The following is a 17,286-nucleotide window of genomic DNA, read 5'->3' as shown; positions in this document are numbered from 1 at the left end:
GTACATGATTCGTGTATGCTTATTTCTATAATTTACATTTTGCAGCAAAAGATCTCTGATGCCAGAAGTATAAGCTTGGCAGCTGTTGGCATGCATCTATGGCAGGCCCTGAAAGCTGGCTATCCCCTCGATGTGCAGCGAGCTGGCCTGACGCCTGCCATACAGAAGACCATTACAGATGTCATTAAAAAGCCTCCTATAAACTCAGGTCAGACGGACATTTAGGATTTGAAACTGTAATTATGTTACACACCCAAAGAAGATTTGTATATACAAATGTATCCTCATACACCGTTGCTCATAGCGCGCTATTTAGGGTCCTGAATCGCGAGTTGTAATAACGTTATGGCGTGCGTTGTGTCCCACGCCATGTAATACACATTTTCACCGCTAGGTGGCGAATGCTCCATGTTAAGCACGGTGCCGCGCGTTCACTAAGAGTAGAACACATCATATATTTACCTGGAGAGCCAGCTCATATCGTCGTCAGCAGTGGCATAATGGTTACAGTGTCTGCTTGCAATGCGTGTATCCCGTGTTCGAATCCTGTTGAGACTAGAATTTATTTATTTTTTGTGAATTTATTTAATGTCATTTTTTATTGGAAAAAAAAATGCGTGGGGTCCCCCCTCCAAAGCATTACCAGCCTCGGGCTCTTCGAGCTGGTCCTGGTTCTAAAAATCCGGGGGAAAAACGGACAGGGGATCCCCCGTATTTTTAAAACCAGCACCGGGCTCTGCGCCTGGTGCTGGTGCAAAAAATACGGGGGACAAAAAGAGTAGGGGTCCCCCGTATTTTTTACACCAGCATCGGGCTCCACTAGCTGGACAGATAATGCCACAGCCGGGGGTCACTTTTATACAGTGCCCTGCGGCCGTGGCATTAAATATCCAACTAGTCACCCCTGGCCGGGGTACCCTGGGGGAGTGGGGACCCCTTCAATCAAGGCCCCCCCCCCCCCAGCCACCCAAGGGCCAGGGGTGAAGCCCGAGGCTGCCCCCCCCCCATCCAAGGGCTGCGGATGGGAGGCTGATAGCCTTGAGAAAAATGACAGAATATTGTTTTTTCCAGTAGTACTACAAGTCCCAGCAAGCCTCCCCCGCAAGCTGGTACTTGGAGAACCACAAGTACCAGCATGCGGGAGAAAAACGGGCCCGCTGGTACCTGTAGTTCTACTGGAAAAAAAAAATCCAAATAAAAACAGGAGACACACACCGTGACAGTAAAACTTTATTTCACACATGTCGACACACATACATACTTACCTATGTTGACCCGCCGACCGGCACGTCTCGTCTCCGACGATCCGGGGGACCTGTGAAAAAAATTAGGCTCACCTGATCCAGGGTCCGGGAGATAATCCACGTACTTGGCAAAAAAACAAACCGCAATTACCCGTGCCAGCGGACTGAAAGGGGTCCCATGTTGACACATGGGACCCCTTTCTCCGAATGCCGGGACCCCACGTGACTCCTGTCACTGAGGTCCCTTCAGCCAATCAGGAAGCGCTACTTCGTGGCGCTCACCTGATTGGCTGTCTCGCGTCTGAGGTCAGACAGCGCATCGCAAAGCCTCTCCATTACTTTCAATGGTGGGAACTTTCCGGGCAGCGGTGAGGTCACCCGCGGTCAGCGGCTGACCGCGGGTAACCCCACCGCTGACCGGAAAGTTCCCACCATTGAAAGTAATGGAGAGGCTTTGCGATGCGCTTCTGTCACTTCAGAGGCGCATACAGCCAATCAGCAGAGTGCAAGGACGTTGCGCTCGCTGATTGGCTGAAGAGACACTTCTGTGACAGCAGTCATGGGGGTGTCTTTGCATTCGAGGAAAGGGGTCCCATGTGTAAACATGGGACCCCTTTCAGTCCGCTGGCACGGGTAATTGCGTTTTTTTTTTTTTACAAGTCCGTGGATTATACTCTGGACCCTGGATCAGGTGAGTATAATTTTATTCACAGGTACCCCGGATTCTACAGTGACGAGGGAGACGTGGCAGTCGGCGGGTCAACATAGGTAAGTATGTATGTGTCGGCAGGTGTGAAATAAAGTTTTACTGTCACGGTGTGTGTCTCCTGTTTTTATTTGGGTATTTTTTTTCCAGTAGAACTACAGGTACCAGCGGGCCCGTTTTTCTCCCGCATGCTGGTACTTGTGGTTCTCCACGTACCAGCTTGCGGGGGAGGCTTGCTGGGACTTGTAGTACTACTGGAAAAAAAACAATATTCTGTCATTTTTCTCAAGGCTATCAGCCTCCCATCCGCAGCCCTTGGATGGGGGGGACAGCCTCGGGCTTCACCCCTGGCCCTTGGGTGGCTGGGGGGGGGGGGGACCCCTTGATTGAAGGGGTCCCCACTCCCCCAGGGTACCCCGGCCAGGGGTGACTAGTTGGATATTTAATGCCACGGCCGCAGGGCACTGTATAAAAGTGACCCCCGGCTGTGGCATTATCTGTCCAGCTAGTGGAGCCCGATGCTGGTGTAAAAAATACGGGGGACCCCTACTTTTTTTGTCCCCCTTATTTTTTGCACCAGCACCAGGCGTAGAGCCCGGTGCTGGTTTTAAAAATACGGGGGATCCCCTGTCCGTTTTCCCCCCGGATTTTTAGAACCAGGACCAGCTCGAAGAGCCCGAGGCTGGTTATGCTTTGGAGGGGGGACCCCACGCCATTTTTTTCCGGGTTTTTCCCATTCCATTTAAAAAAATAAAAAATAAAAATCTTTTTAAAAATATATAAATAATACTTGTGCCTCCAAAAAAGACAAACCTAATCCCTTCTAATATAAATATGGTTTGTACACAGACACCGGACAAAATCCGTTAATAGTACACCACATCAAAACACATCATATATTTACCTGGAGTACCAACTCATATCATGGTCAGCAGTGGCATAATGGTTACAGTGTCTGCTTGCAATGCGTGTATCCCGTGTTCGAATCCTGTTGAAACTAGAATTTATTTATTTTTTTGGTGAATTTATTTAGTGTCATTTTTAATGGAATGGGAAAAGTCAGAAAAAGAAATGCGTGGGGTCCCCCCTCCAAAGCATAACCAGCCTCGGGCTCTTCGAGCCGGTCCTGGTTCTAAAAATACGGGGGGGAAACGGACAGGGGATCCCCCGTATTTTTAAAACCAGCACCGGGCTCTGCGCCTGGTGCAAAAAATACGGGGGACAAAAAGAGTAGGGGTCCCCCATATTTTTTACACCAGCATCGGGCTCCACTAGCTGGACAGATAATGCCACAGCCGGGGGTCACTTTTATACAGTGCCCTGCGGCCGTGGCATTAAATATCCAACTAGTCACCCCTGGCCGGGGTACCCTGGGGGAGTGGGGACCCCTTCAATCAAGGGGTCCCCCCCCCAGCCACCCAAGGGCCAGGGGTGAAGCCCGAGGCTGTCCCCCCCATCCAAGGGCTGCGGATGGGAGGCTGATAGCCTTGAGAAAAATGACAGAATATTGTTTTTTTTCCAGTAGTACTACAAGTTCCAGCAAGCCTCCCCCGCAAGCTGGTACTTGGAGAACCACAAGTACCAGCATGCGGGAGAAAAACGGGCCCGCTGGTACCTGTAGTTCTACTGGAAAAAAAATATCCAAATAAAAACAGGAGACACACACCGTGACAGTAAAACTTTATTTCACACATGTCGACACACATACATACTTACCTATGTTGACACGCCGACCGGCACGTCTCGTCTCCGACGATCCGGGGTACCTGTGAAAAAATAAGAATTTACTCACCGGTAATTCTATTTCTCGTAGTCCGTAGTGGATGCTGGGAACTCCGTAAGGACCATGGGGAATAGCGGGCTCCGAAGGAGGCTGGGCACTCTAGAAAGATCTTAGACTACCTGGTGTGCACTGGCTCCTCCCACTATGACCCTCCTCCAAGCCTCAGTTAGGACACCGTGCCCGGACGAGCGTACACAATAAGGAAGGATTTTGAATCCCGGGTAAGACTCATACCAGCCACACCAATCACACCGTATAACTCGTGATATGAAACCCAGTTAACAGTATGAAACAACCGAGCCTCTCAACAGATGGCTCAACAATAACCCGATTTAGTTAACAATAACTACGTACAAGTATTGCAGATACACCGCACTTGGGACGGGCGCCCAGCATCCACTACGGACTACGAGAAATAGAATTACCGGTGAGTAAATTCTTATTTTCTCTGACGTCCTAGTGGATGCTGGGAACTCCGTAAGGACCATGGGGATTATACCAAAGCTCCCAAACGGGCGGGAGAGTGCGGATGACTCTGCAACACCGAATGAGAGAACTCCAGGTCCTCCTCAGCCAGGGTATCAAATTTATAGAATTTTGCAAACGTGTTTGCCCCTGACCAAGTAGCAGCTCGGCAAAGCTGTAAAGCCGAGACCCCTCGGGCAGCCGCCCAAGATGAGCCCACCTTCCTCGTGGAATGGGCATTGACAGATTTTGGCTGTGGCAGGCCTGCCACAGAATGTGCAAGCTGAATTGTACTACAAATCCAACGAGCAATAGTCTGCTTAGAAGCAGGAGCACCCAGCTTGTTGGGTGCATATAGGATAAACAGCGAGTCAGATTTTCTGACTCCAGCCGTCCTGGAAACATATATTTTCAGGGCCCTGACCACGTCTAACAACTTGGAATCCTCCAAGTCCCTAGTAGCCGCAGGCACCACAATAGGCTGGTTCAGGTGAAACGCTGACACCACCTTAGGGAGAAACTGGGGACGAGTCCTCAATTCTGCCCTATCCATATGGAAAATCAGATAAGGGCTTTTACAGGACAAAGCCGCCAATTTTGATACTCGCCTGGCCGAAGCCAAGGCCAATAACATGACCACCTTCCACGTGAGATATTTCAGATCCACGGTTTTTAGTGGTACAAACCAATGTGATTTTTAGAAACTCAACACCACGTTGAGATCCCAAGGTGCCACAGGGGGCACAAACGGGGGCTGAATATGCAGCACTCCCTTTACAAAAGTCTGAACTTCAGGTACTGAAGCTAGTTCTTTTTGAAAGAAAATCGACAGAGCCGAGATCTGTACCTTAATGGAGCCCAGTTTTAGGCCCATATTCACTCCTGCTTGCAGGAAATGCAGAAATCGACCTAGTTGAAATTCCTCTGTTGGGGCCTTTTCGGCCTCACACCATGCAACATACTTCCGCCATATGCGGTGATAATGATTTGCTGTAACCTCTTTCCTAGCTTTAATAAGCGTAGGAATGACTTCCTCCGGAATTCCCTTTTCCTTCAGGATCCGGCGTTCAACCGCCATGCCGTCAAACGCAGCCGCGGTAAGTTTTGGAACAGACAGGGCCCCTGCTGCCGCAGGTCCTGTCTGAGCGGCAGAGGCCATGGGTCCTCTGATATAATTTTTTGAAGTTCTGGGTACCAAGCTCTTCTTGGCCAATCCGGAACCACGAGTATCGTTCTTACTCCTCGCCTTCTTATTATTATTCTCAATACCTTTGGTATGAGGGGCAGAGGAGGGAACACATAAAACGACTGGTACACCCACGGTGTTACCAGAGCGTCCACAACTATCGCCTGAGGGTCCCTTGACCTGGCGCAATATCTTTTATAGCTTTTTGTTGAGGCGGGACGCCATCATGTCCACCTGTGGCCTTTCCCAAAGGTGTACAATCCTTTGGAAGACTTCTGGATGAAGTCCCCACTCTCCCGGGTGGAGGTCGTGTCTGCTGAGAAGATCAGCTTCGCAGTTGTCCACTCCGGGAATGAACACTGTTGACAGTGCTAACACATGATTTTCCGTCCATCGGAGAATCCTTGTGGCTTTTGCCATCGCCATCCTGCTTCTTGTGTCGCCCTGTCGGTTTACATGGGCGACCGCCGTGATGTTGTCTGATTGGATCAGTACCGGCTGGTTTTGAAGCAGAGGCCTTGCCTGTGTAGAGAAGTCACCTGACTTGACCAAAGTCCTTGGAATTTTCTTCCCTGTGTGACTGCCCCCAGCCTCAAAGGCTGGCCTCCATGGTCACTAGGACCTAGTCCAGTATGTCGAACCTGCGGCCCTCCTTAAGATGGGCACTCTGCAGCCACCATTTTAGAGATACCCTGGTCCTTAGAGACAGGGTTATCAGCCGATGCATTTGAAGATGCGATCCGGACCACTTGTCCAACAGGTCCCACTGAAAAGTTCTTGCATGGAACCTGCCGAATGGGATTGCTTCGTAGGAAGCTACCCTTTTTCCCAGGATTCGCGTGCAATGATGCACCGATACCTGTTTTGGCTTCAGGAGGTCTCTGACTAGAGATGACAGCTCCTTGGCTTTCTCCTCCCGGAGAAACACTTATTTCTGGTCTGTGTCCAGAACCATCCCCAGGAACAGTAGACGTGTCATAGGAACCAGCTGTGACTTTGGACTGTTTAGAATCCAACTCTGCTGTTGTAGCACTTTCCAAAATAGTGCTACCCCGACTAGCAACTGCTCCTTGGACCTCGCCCTAATAAGGAGATTGTCCAAGTACGGGATAATTAAAAACTCCCTTTTTTCGAAGGAGTATCATCATTTCGGCCATTACCCCCGGTAAACACCCTCGGTGCCTTGTACAGTCCTGTCTGGACTTGGTAATGGTAATCCTGTACCACAAATCTGAGGTACTTCTGGCGAGGATGGTAAATGGGGACATGCAGGTAAGCATCCTTGATGTCCTGGGATACCATGTAATCCCCCTCGTCCAGGCTTGCAATAACCGCCCCGAGCGATTCCATCTTGAACTTGAATTTTTTTTTATGTATGTGTTCAAGGATTTTAATATAAATGGGTCACACCGAACCATGCGGTTTCGGTACCCCCACCCGTGTAGAATAGTAACCCCGTCCTTGTTGAAGTAGGGGCACTTGAGTATTGCCTGTTGGGAATACTGCTTATTAATTGCCTTTAGTACAGCCTCCCTGCCTGAGGGAGTTGTCGGCAAGCCATAATCTAGGAAACGGCTGGGGGGCGATATCTCGAATTCCAGCTTGTATCCCTGACATACTTCTTGAAAGAAACAGGGATCCACCTGTGAGCGAGCCCACTTATCGCTGAATTTTTTTTTTTTTTTTAGACGCCCCCCCACCGTACCTGGCTACACCTGTGGAGCCCCCGCGTCATGCTGTGGGCTCAGAGGAAGCGAGAGAAGAATTTTGAATCTGGGAGCAGGCTGACTGGTGCAGCTTTTTCCCTCTTCCCTTGTCTCTGTACAGAAGGGAAACACCTTTGACCCGCTTGCTTTTCTGAAGCCGAAAGGACTGTACCTGATACAGTGCTTTCTTAGTCTGTGAGGAAACCTGAGGTAAAAATATTTCTTCCCAGCTGTGGCTGTGGATACGAGGTCCCAGAGACCATCCCCAAATAATTCCTCACCCTTATAAGGCAGAATCTTTTTAAAGTCAGCATCACCTGTCCCGTGACAGGTCTCTAATACCCTCCTGACAGAATGGACATTACATTCATTTTGGATGCCAGCCGGCAAAATATCCCTCTGTGCATCCCTCATATATAAGACGACGTCTTTAATATGTTCTCATGTTTGACAGGGTCACCGACCACGCTGCAGCAGCACGATCTGCAGGTCTCCGTCTAGTACCTGAGTGTGTAAATACAGACTTCAGGATATCCTCCTGTCTTTTATCAACAGGTACCTTCAAAGTGGCCGTTCCTAAAACGGCAGTGCCACCTTTTTTGACAACCGTGTGAGCGCCTTATCCACCCTAGGGTATATCTCCCAGCGTAACTTATCCTCCTGGCGGGAAAGGTTACGCCATCAGTAACTTTTTAGAAATTACCAGTTTCTAAACGGGGGAACCCACGCTTTTCACACACTTCATTTATTCATCTGATGGGGGAACAAAACACTGCCTGTTTTTTCTCCCCAAACCTAAAAACCCATTTTTAGAGGTGCTTGGGTTAATGTCAGAAATGTGTAACACATTTTTTATTGCCGGGATCAAGTCACGGATGTTCCTAGTGGATCGTGTATATGTCTCAACCTTGTCGACACTGGAGTCAGACTCCGTGTCGACATCTGTGTATGCCATCTGAGAGAGCGGGCGTTTTTGAGCCCCTGATGGCCTTTGAGACGCCTGGGCTGGCGCGGGCTGAGAAGCCGGCTGTCCCACAGCTGTTACGTCATCCACCCTTTTATGTAAGGAGTTGACACTGTCGGTTAATACCTTTCACCTATCCATCCACTCTGGTGTCGGCCCCACAGGGGGCTACATCACATATATCGGCCTCTGCTCCGTCACCATATAAGCCTCCTCATTCAACATGTCGACACAGCCGTACCGACCACCGCAGACACACAGGGAATGCTCTAAACGAGGACAGGACCCACAAAAGCCCTTTGGGGGGACAGAGTGAGAGTATGCCAGCACACACCAGAGCGCTATATAATGCAGGGACTAACTGAGTTATGTCCCCTATAGCTGCTTTTTTTATATATGTATACTGCGCCTAAATTAAATGCCCCCCCTCTCTTTTTTAACCCTTTTCTGTGTTGTAAACTGCAGGGGAGAGCTAGGGAGCTTCCCTCCATCGGAGCTGTGAGGGAAAATGGCGCCAGTGTGCTTGAGGGAGATAGCTCCGCCCCTTTTCCGCGACCTATTCTCCCGCTTTTTTATGGAATCTGGCAGGGGTATTTACCTCATATATAGCCCCTGGGGCTATATATTGAGGTATTTTTGCCAGCCAAGGTGTTTTTATTGCTGCCTCAGGGCGCCCCCCCCCCAGCGCCCTGCACCCTCAGTGACCGGAGTGTGAAGTGTGTGAGAGGAGCAATGGCGCACAGCTGCAGTGCTGTGCGCTACCTTGGTGAAGACTGAGTCTTCATGCCGCCGATTTTCCGGACCATCTTCTTGCTTCTGGCTCTGTAAGGGGGACGGCGGCGCGGCTCCGGGACCGAACACCAAGGACTGGGCCTGTGTTCGATCCCTCTGGAGCTAATGGTGTCCAGTAGCCTAAGAAGCCCAATCCGGCTGCAAGCAGGCGAGTTCGCTTCTTCTCCCCTTAGTCCCTCGCTGCAGTGAGCCTGTTGCCAGCAGGTCTCACTGAAAATAAAAAAACCTAAGTCTATTTCTTTCTAAGAGCTCAGGAGAGCCCCTAGTGTGCATCCAACCTCGGCCGGGCACGAAATCTAACTAACTGAGGCTTGGAGGAGGGTCATAGTGGGAGGAGCCAGTGCACACCAGGTTGTCTAAGATCTTTCTAGAGTGCCCAGCCTCCTTCGGAGCCCGCTATTCCCCATGGTCCTTACGGAGTTCCCAGCATCCACTAGGACGTCAGAGAAAAATTAGGCTCACCTGATCCAGGTTCCGGGAGATAATCCACGTACTTGGCAAAAAAACAAACCGCAATTACCCGTGCCAGCGGACTGAAAGGGGTCCCATGTTGACACATGGGACCCCTTTCTCCGAATGCCGGGACCCCACGTGACTCCTGTCACTGAGGTCCCTTCAGCCAATCAGGAAGCGCTACTTCGTGGCGCTCACCTGATTGGCTGTCTCGCGTCTGAGGTCAGACAGCGCATCGCAAAGCCTCTCCATTACTTTCAATGGTGGGAACTTTCCGGGCAGCGGTGAGGTCACCCGCGGTCAGCGGCTGACCGCGGGTAACCCCATCGCTGACCGGAAAGTTCCCACCATTGAAAGTAATGGAGAGGCTTTGCGATGCGCTTCTGTCACTTCAGAGGCGCATACAGCCAATCAGCAGAGTGCAAGGACGTTGCGCTCGCTGATTGGCTGAAGAGACACTTCTGTGACAGCAGTCATGGGGGTGTCTTTGCATTCGAGGAAAGGGGTCCCATGTGTAAACATGGGACCCCTTTCAGTCCGCTTTGCTGGGTAATTGCGTTTTTTTTTTTTTTTTTTTTTTTTTTTTACAAGTCCGTGGATTATACTCTGGACCCTGGATCAGGTGAGTATAATTTTATTCACAGGTACCCCGGATTCTACAGTGACGAGGGAGACGTGGCAGTCGGCGGGTCAACATAGGTAAGTATGTATGTGTCGGCAGGTGTGAAATAAAGTTTTACTGTCACGGTGTGTGTCTCCTGTTTTTATTTGGGTATTTTTTTTCCAGTAGAACTACAGGTACCAGCGGGCCCGTTTTTCTCCCGCATGCTGGTACTTGTGGTTCTCCAAGTACCAGCTTGCGGGGGAGGCTTGCGGGGACTTGTAGTACTACTGGAAAAAAACAATATTCTGTCATTTTTCTCAAGGCTATCAGCCTCCCATCCGCAGCCCTTGGATGGGGGGGACAGCCTCGGGCTTCACCCCTGGCCCTTGGGTGGCTGGGGGGGGACCCCTTGATTGAAGGGGTCCCCACTCCCCCAGGGTACCCCGGCCAGGGGTGACTAGTTGGATATTTAATGCCACGCCGCAGGGCACTGTATAAAAGTGACCCCCGGCTGTGGCATTATCTGTCCAGCTAGTGGAGCCCGATGCTGGTGTAAAAAATACGGGGGACCCCTACTCTTTTTGTCCCCCGTATTTTTTGCACCAGCACCAGGCGCAGAGCCAGGTGCTGGTTTTAAAAATACGGGGGATCCCCTGTCCGTTTTCCCCCCGTATTTTTAGAACCAGGACCGGCTCGAAGAGCCCGAGGCTGGTTATGCTTTGGAGGGGGGACCCCACGCATTTTTTTTTCTGACTTTTCCCAAAAAAATAAATAATTCTGGTCCCGCTAGGATTCGAACCCGTCAGCCAATCAGCAGGTAGCGCTACGAAGGGTCCGTTGGCTATTTGAGGCATTCGCCATAGAGTTTAGGAAAACGACATCTGGTGGACAGAAAGTAGAATGCATGTTACAATTATAACGTGACGTCACATTTACAACGCATCTTATAACGGGAGTTATAGCGCAAGGAGCTGGCGCGAGTTGCATGGCGCCCGCTATGCGGTACGCAGCAACGTTATAGCAGGACATATCTGTATGTTGGACAAAGACAATTTTTCACTGTGTTGCATAAACGTATTACATGTCACTGAACATACAAATACTGTATATAGATAAGTAATAAATGTAACCGGCGTGACTTGATTGATGACCTCCTGACCTGGAAAAGATGTAGGGAACACCCAGATCCTGAGTCTCATGTAGGTACAAATAAGAAATAACAAACAAAAATACTTTAAGAGCTGGATTCAATTGGGCGTGGTAATTAACTACGGGCTAATTGGTCTGCCGGGGACTATTCAATTACCACCAGCGTCAGCATGCAGGCTGCACTTAACACGGATTTCTGGTCTAGCCAGAGGGAGGTTTGAACAGAAATCCAGTGTAAGTACCCTTACCGCAGGTGCCGCAAATGCGTTACCACATAGCTCTGGGTACTTAACCTGAAACCTATAGTGCCAAATTTGCAGCACGAGAAAAGGGGGCTGTAATTGAATAGCCTCTGGCATAAAAAGCCAGAGGTCACCATACTTTTCCCCACATACAGTAGTAAGAAAGACAGTATGCCATTAGAGGTACCTTTTAAGACTACTATGCTAATTTTTGTTGAAGGACACTATAAATGTATAGGACCTTCAGAAATGCAGTCATATAATAAAATAATAATAAAACAAAATTTAATAAAATAATAATAAAAATATGTCCCTATTTTTTTTCCCTACAAAAAAAATAATTATATTTATTCCAGCATGCGTAGAAAAGAAACAAATTAGTGCCCAACTAAAGAAATATAAATGTGCGTATAGACGAAATGTAAAACCAAAAGCTGTTATTGTCATAGCCAATGCATCCCAAAAATGTGAAAACTGTTGTGGTCATTGAAGTGCAAGGCATTAAATAGAAGTATTGCCTGTCATAATACACACTCCCATCTTCTGCAAAGTTTTTTGTTTTTCATATGATATGACATGCATATATTACACATATCAACTAGTCCTACTGCTTTAGTAATTGTTATTCCAGTAACGTCATGTATTGAAAACAAAGCATAGAGTGCCATCTGCGGGTCATGTAAGGAGTTGCAACTTCTTTATTTGTAAGAAAATGAATTTTGGAGCAAGTCTGTTGATGTTAACTTTATTACCTACTGTCATTTGAGAAAATGAAAGCTAATAAATGAAATAATGGAGAGAGGACAAACAATCATTTGAAAGAAAAATTTCCTATGAAACCAGGGAGATCATTCTGACCCGTTCGCACGCAGCGGTTCTTCGATGCGGTGCGAACGGGTTGGAAATGCACATTCGCGGCGGAAGCATTGTGCATGCGCGTCTTTGGGGCAACGGCGCTGCCAGCGAGAAATGTGATCGCAGCGGCGATCGCAAGAAGACGGACAGGCGGGAGGCGTTTCGGGGCGGATACTCACCGCTTTCCAGGCGTGGTGAGTCCAACGCAGGCGGATCCAGGCGTTTGGAGGGCGGATGTCTGACGTCAGGACCGGGACCTTCATCGCTGGATCCGTCGCACTGGGTGAGTAACTGCAGCCCTGGTCTTGTTTTACTTTAAACTTTTTTAGCATAGCAGGGCTGCACAAGCGTTCGTATGCTAAAATACACTCCCCCATAGGCGGCGTCAGGTTGATCGCACGAGCAGCAAAAAGTTGCTACGTGCGATCAACTCTGAATCACACCCCACTCTCATGCTTTTTATACCTATTATTGTAGAATACCTATTATTGTAGATGCTAAATGGTTTGGTCTTTTGAGGCCAGTATCTAAGATATAGACCCAAGAATATACAGATGTATCCCCTTACATCCTTGCTGCAGTCACGCTAAACAGCCCTTGAAGTTGCGCCATGCCGGTAGCGCCGAACATCTTTTTTGCATATTTTTCTGAAAAAATGCGTCTTTGACGCAAAGTAATGGAATAGGATGCAATTAAAATGATATGCAGCATGCCTATATTCTGTGTGTAATTGCGGCTCTATTTGTATCCGAAATGACACGTTACAATATTTTCCATGAAAACACTGTAGCATAGCAATTTGTATGCAAATACAGTCGCAGTCACACACAAAATATAGGTATGTTGCATATCATTTTAATCAGCAGAAGCTGCTCATGCGTCTAAGATGCATTTTTTGCGGAAAGATGCGCAAAAAAAGATGCTCGGCGCTTCCTAGTCACACAACACGCAATATTTGTAACGCGACTTGTATATCACGGAGCAAAGATATAAGTACACTGTAGATACTGTGTTTATGGTCTTTCTCAGCTGTATACAGCGCAATAATATCCATCTTGAAAAAAACAATAGCAGCTGCAGTCCCTAAAGTTGTGATGGTAGAAATAATATTAATCTACACTATAGGGGGAATTCGAATGCTTGAAAAGTCGGTTGGGTGTCTGTTTTTTCCTGTCTATTAGATAGGAAAAAACAGACACCCAACTGACTTTTCAAACAATTAAATACCCCCCTATCTGTTAAAAGTTTTTGAATTCACCCATTTTCAAATTTTGTTTAAATTTAAACAAATCTAGTCCAGTGAATTTAAAAAAAAAAAAAAAATTCTCTAACATCCTAGTGGATGCTGGGGACTCCGTAAGGACCATGGGGAATAGACAGGCTCCGCAGGAGACAGGGCACTTTAAGAAAGAATTTGGATACTGGTGTGCTCTGGCTCCTCCCTCTATGTCCCTCCTCGAGACCTCAGTTTTGAATCTGTGCCCGGACGAGCTGGGTGCTACTTAGTGAGCTCACCTGAGCTTGCTATAAGAAAGTATTTTGTTAGGTTTTTTTATTTTCAGAGAGATCTGCTGGCAACAGACTCTCTGCAGCGTGGGACTGAGGGGAGAGAAGCAGCCCTACTCACTGAAGATAGGTCCTGCTTCTTAGGCTACTGGACACCATTAGCTCCAGAGGGATCGTACACAGGATCTCACCCTTTGTCGTCCGATCCCAGAGCCGCGCCGCCGTCCCCCTCGCAGAGCCGGAAGACAGAAGCCGGTGAAAGAAGCAAGAAGACTTCGAAATCGGCGGCAGAAGACTCCAGTCTTCACTGAGGTAGCGCACAGCACTGCAGCTGTGCGCCATTGCTCCCACATTAAACCCACATACTCCGGTCACTGTAGGGTGCAGGGGGGGGCGCCCTGGGCAGCAATTAGAGACCTCTTTGGCAAAAGTTTGCATAATATACAGTTGGGCACTGTATATATGTATGAGCCCCCGCCAAAATTGTACATGAAAGCGGGACAGAAGCCCGCCGTCGAGGGGGAGGGGCTTCTTCCTCAGCACTCACCAGCGCCATGTTTTTTTTCCACAGCACCGCTGAGAGGAAGCTCCCCAGTCTCTCCCCTGCAGTTACACGGTAGAAGAGGGTAAAAAGAGAGGGGGCACATAATTAGGCGCAAAAATCAATATAAACAGCAGCTACTGGGTTAACAGTAAGTTACTGTGTTATTCCTGGGTTAATAGCGCTGGGGTGTGTGCTGGCATACTCTCTCTCTGTCTCTCCAAAGGGCCTTATGGGGGAATTGTCTTCAGATGAGCATTCCCTGAGTGTGTGGTGTGTCGGTACGTGTGTGTCGACATGTCTGAGGTAAAAGGCTCTCCTAAGGAGGAGATAGAGCAAATATGTGTGTGTGAGGGTGTCTCCGTCGACAACGCCGACACCTGTTTGGATATGTGTAATTAAGTGCTAAGGTAAATTTATTGCACAAAAGATTAGAGAACAGACAGGAAATCTACCCATGTCTGTCCCTATGTCGCAGCGATCTTCAGAGTCTCTCAATGCTCACTATCCAAAATAATAAACACTAATATCGACACAGAGGTTGACTCCAGTGTCGACTACGATAATGCAAAGTTACAGCCAAAATGGCAGAAAAGTATTGTAATAAAAGATAATTTGCATATCACTGATGACTCATCTGTCCCTGACACAAGGGTACACATGTGTAAGGGGAAGAAAGCTGAGGTAAATTTCCCTCCTCTCATGATGAAAAAGAGCGGGAATCTCCAGACAAGAGACTGCAGTTTCCCACAAAGAATTCTCAGGCAGTATCCTTTCCCCACTAGGGCCAGGATAGGATGGGAATCTTCCCCTAGGGTGTCACGTTTGCCCAAAAGGTAGCCCTGACGTAACAGCTATTGTCAGGGATCCTGCAGATAGCGTGCACATTCTGGTACACTACTAAGACCGGCGATTGTGTCGGCATGGGTTTATAGCGCTGTGGCAGCGTGGACAGGTACCTTATCAGCAGAGATTGAGACCCTAGTATGTAGATATATATATATAGAGATATATATACATATTAAAGATGCTGTCTTAAGAGATTTATATATATATATATATATATATATATATATATATATATATATATAAAACATGCCCAAAGAGACATGAGTATACTGGGTCCTAGAGTCAAAGCTATGTCGATTTCTGCTTGACGTGTCCTGTAGAATATGCAATGGACAGATGATGCCGACTTAAGAGGCATATGGAAGGCTGAGGATTGTGCGGAGAAGGGTTCTCGGACCTGGTCTCCACAGCTATAGCTGGTAATTCTGATATTTTGCCTTATATTCCTGCACAGCCTAGGAAAGCACGACATTATCAAATGCAGCCTTTCGAACAAAGAAACAAGAAAGTCCGAGGTGCGTCCTTTCTTGCCAGAGGTGGGGGCAGAGGAAAGAAGCTGCACAACACAGCTAGTTCCCAGGAACAGAAGTCCTCCCCGGCCTCTACAAAAATCCACCGCATGACGCTGGGGCTCCACAGGCGGAGCTAGGCCCGGTGGGGGCACGCCTTCGTAAGTTCAGCCACAAGTGGGTTCACTCCCTGTTAGATCCCTGGGCAATAGATATTGTGTCTCAGGGATACAAGCTGGACTTTGAGAAGATGCCCCCTCACCGACGTCCCTGCCAGCTTCCCCCCACGAGAGGGAAACAGTGTTAATTGCAATTCACAAATTGTATCTTCAACAGGTGGTGGTCAAGGTTCCCCTCCTTCAACAAGGAGGGGGTTATTATTCGACCATGTGGTAGTCCTGAAACCGGACGGTTCGGTCAGACCCATATTGAATTTAAAATCCCTGAACATATACCTGAAAAGGTTCAAGTTCAAGATGGAATCGCTAAGAGCGGTCATTGCAAGCCTGAAAGGGGGAGATTTTATGGTGACTCGGGACATAAAGGATGCATACCTTCATGTCCCCATTTATCCACCTCATCAGGCGTACCTCAGAATTGCGGTACGGGATTGTCATTACCAATTTCAGACGTTGCCGTTTGGTCTCTCCACGGCCCCGAGACTGTTCACCAAGGTAATGGTGGAAATGATGGTGCTCCTGCGGAAGCAAGGTGTCACAATTATCCCGTACTTGGACGATCTCCTCATAAAAGCGAGATCAAGAGAGCAGTGGCTGAACAGCGTATCTCTTTCTCTGGAAGTGTAACGGCAACACGGTTGGATTCTATATATTCCAAAGTCGCAGTTGGTTCCTACAGCTCATCTGCCTCTCCTAGGCATGATCCTAGACACAGACCAGAAAAGGGATTATCTCCCGATAGAGAGAGCTCAGGAGCTCGTGACACTGGTCAGGAATCTATTAAAACCAAAACAGGTGTCAGTGCATCACTGCACTCGAGTCCTGGGAAGGATGGTGGCATCATACGAGGCCATTCCCTTCGGCAGGTTCCATGCGAGGACCTTCCAATGGGACTTACTGGATAAGTGGTCCGGATCACATCTTCAGATGCATCGGTTAATCACCCTATCCCCCAGGGCCAGGGTGTCTCTCCTGTGGTGGCTGCACTCTGGTCTCGAAGGTCGCAGATTCGGCATTCAGGACTGGGTCCTGGTGACCACAGATGCAAGCCTCCGAGGGTGGGGGGCAGTCACATAGGGAAGAAATTTCCAAGGGCTGTGGTCAAGTCAGGAGACTTGCCTTCACATCAACATCCTGGAACTAAGGGCCATATACAACGCCCTACGTCAAGCGGAGTCCCTGCTTCACGACCAACCGGTTCTGATTCAGTCAGACAATATCACCGCAGTGGCTCATGGTAGAAGCCGCCAGAATTCTTCACTGGGCGGAGAATCACGTAAGAGCACTGTCAGCAGTGTTCATTCCGGGAGTGGACAACTGGGAAGCAGACTTCCTCAGCAGGCACGACCTCCATCCGGGAGAGTGGGGACTTCATCAAGAAGTCTTCACGCAGATTGCAAGGCGGTGGGAACTGCCACAGGTGGACATGATGGCATCCCGCCTCAACAAAAAGCTACAGAGATATTGCGCCAGGTCAAGAGACGATAGCTGTAGACGCACTAGTGACACCGTGGGTGTTCCAATCGATTTATGTATTTCCTCCTCTTCCTCTC

General features: G+C 48.6%; 1 protein-coding gene across 5 annotated transcripts in view; it reads left to right on the top strand.

Annotated features, from left to right (window-relative positions):
* Positions 1 to 17,286, top strand: part of WRN (WRN RecQ like helicase) — a 294,980-nt gene that overhangs the window by 257,580 nt on the left and 20,114 nt on the right. For all 5 annotated transcript variants that reach the window (XM_063920020.1, XM_063920018.1, XM_063920019.1 and 2 more), the window contains exon 32: positions 46 to 208. In XM_063920020.1, the coding sequence (XP_063776090.1) occupies positions 46 to 208 (163 nt within the window). The remainder of the gene's footprint in view (positions 1 to 45; positions 209 to 17,286) is intronic.

The sequence above is a fragment of the Pseudophryne corroboree genome, chromosome 1 (genome assembly GCF_028390025.1).
Source record: "Pseudophryne corroboree isolate aPseCor3 chromosome 1, aPseCor3.hap2, whole genome shotgun sequence".
NCBI lineage: Eukaryota > Metazoa > Chordata > Amphibia > Anura > Myobatrachidae > Pseudophryne > Pseudophryne corroboree.
The sequence above is the reverse complement of the archived record's forward strand: the minus strand, read 5'-3'. Positions and strand labels throughout refer to the sequence as shown.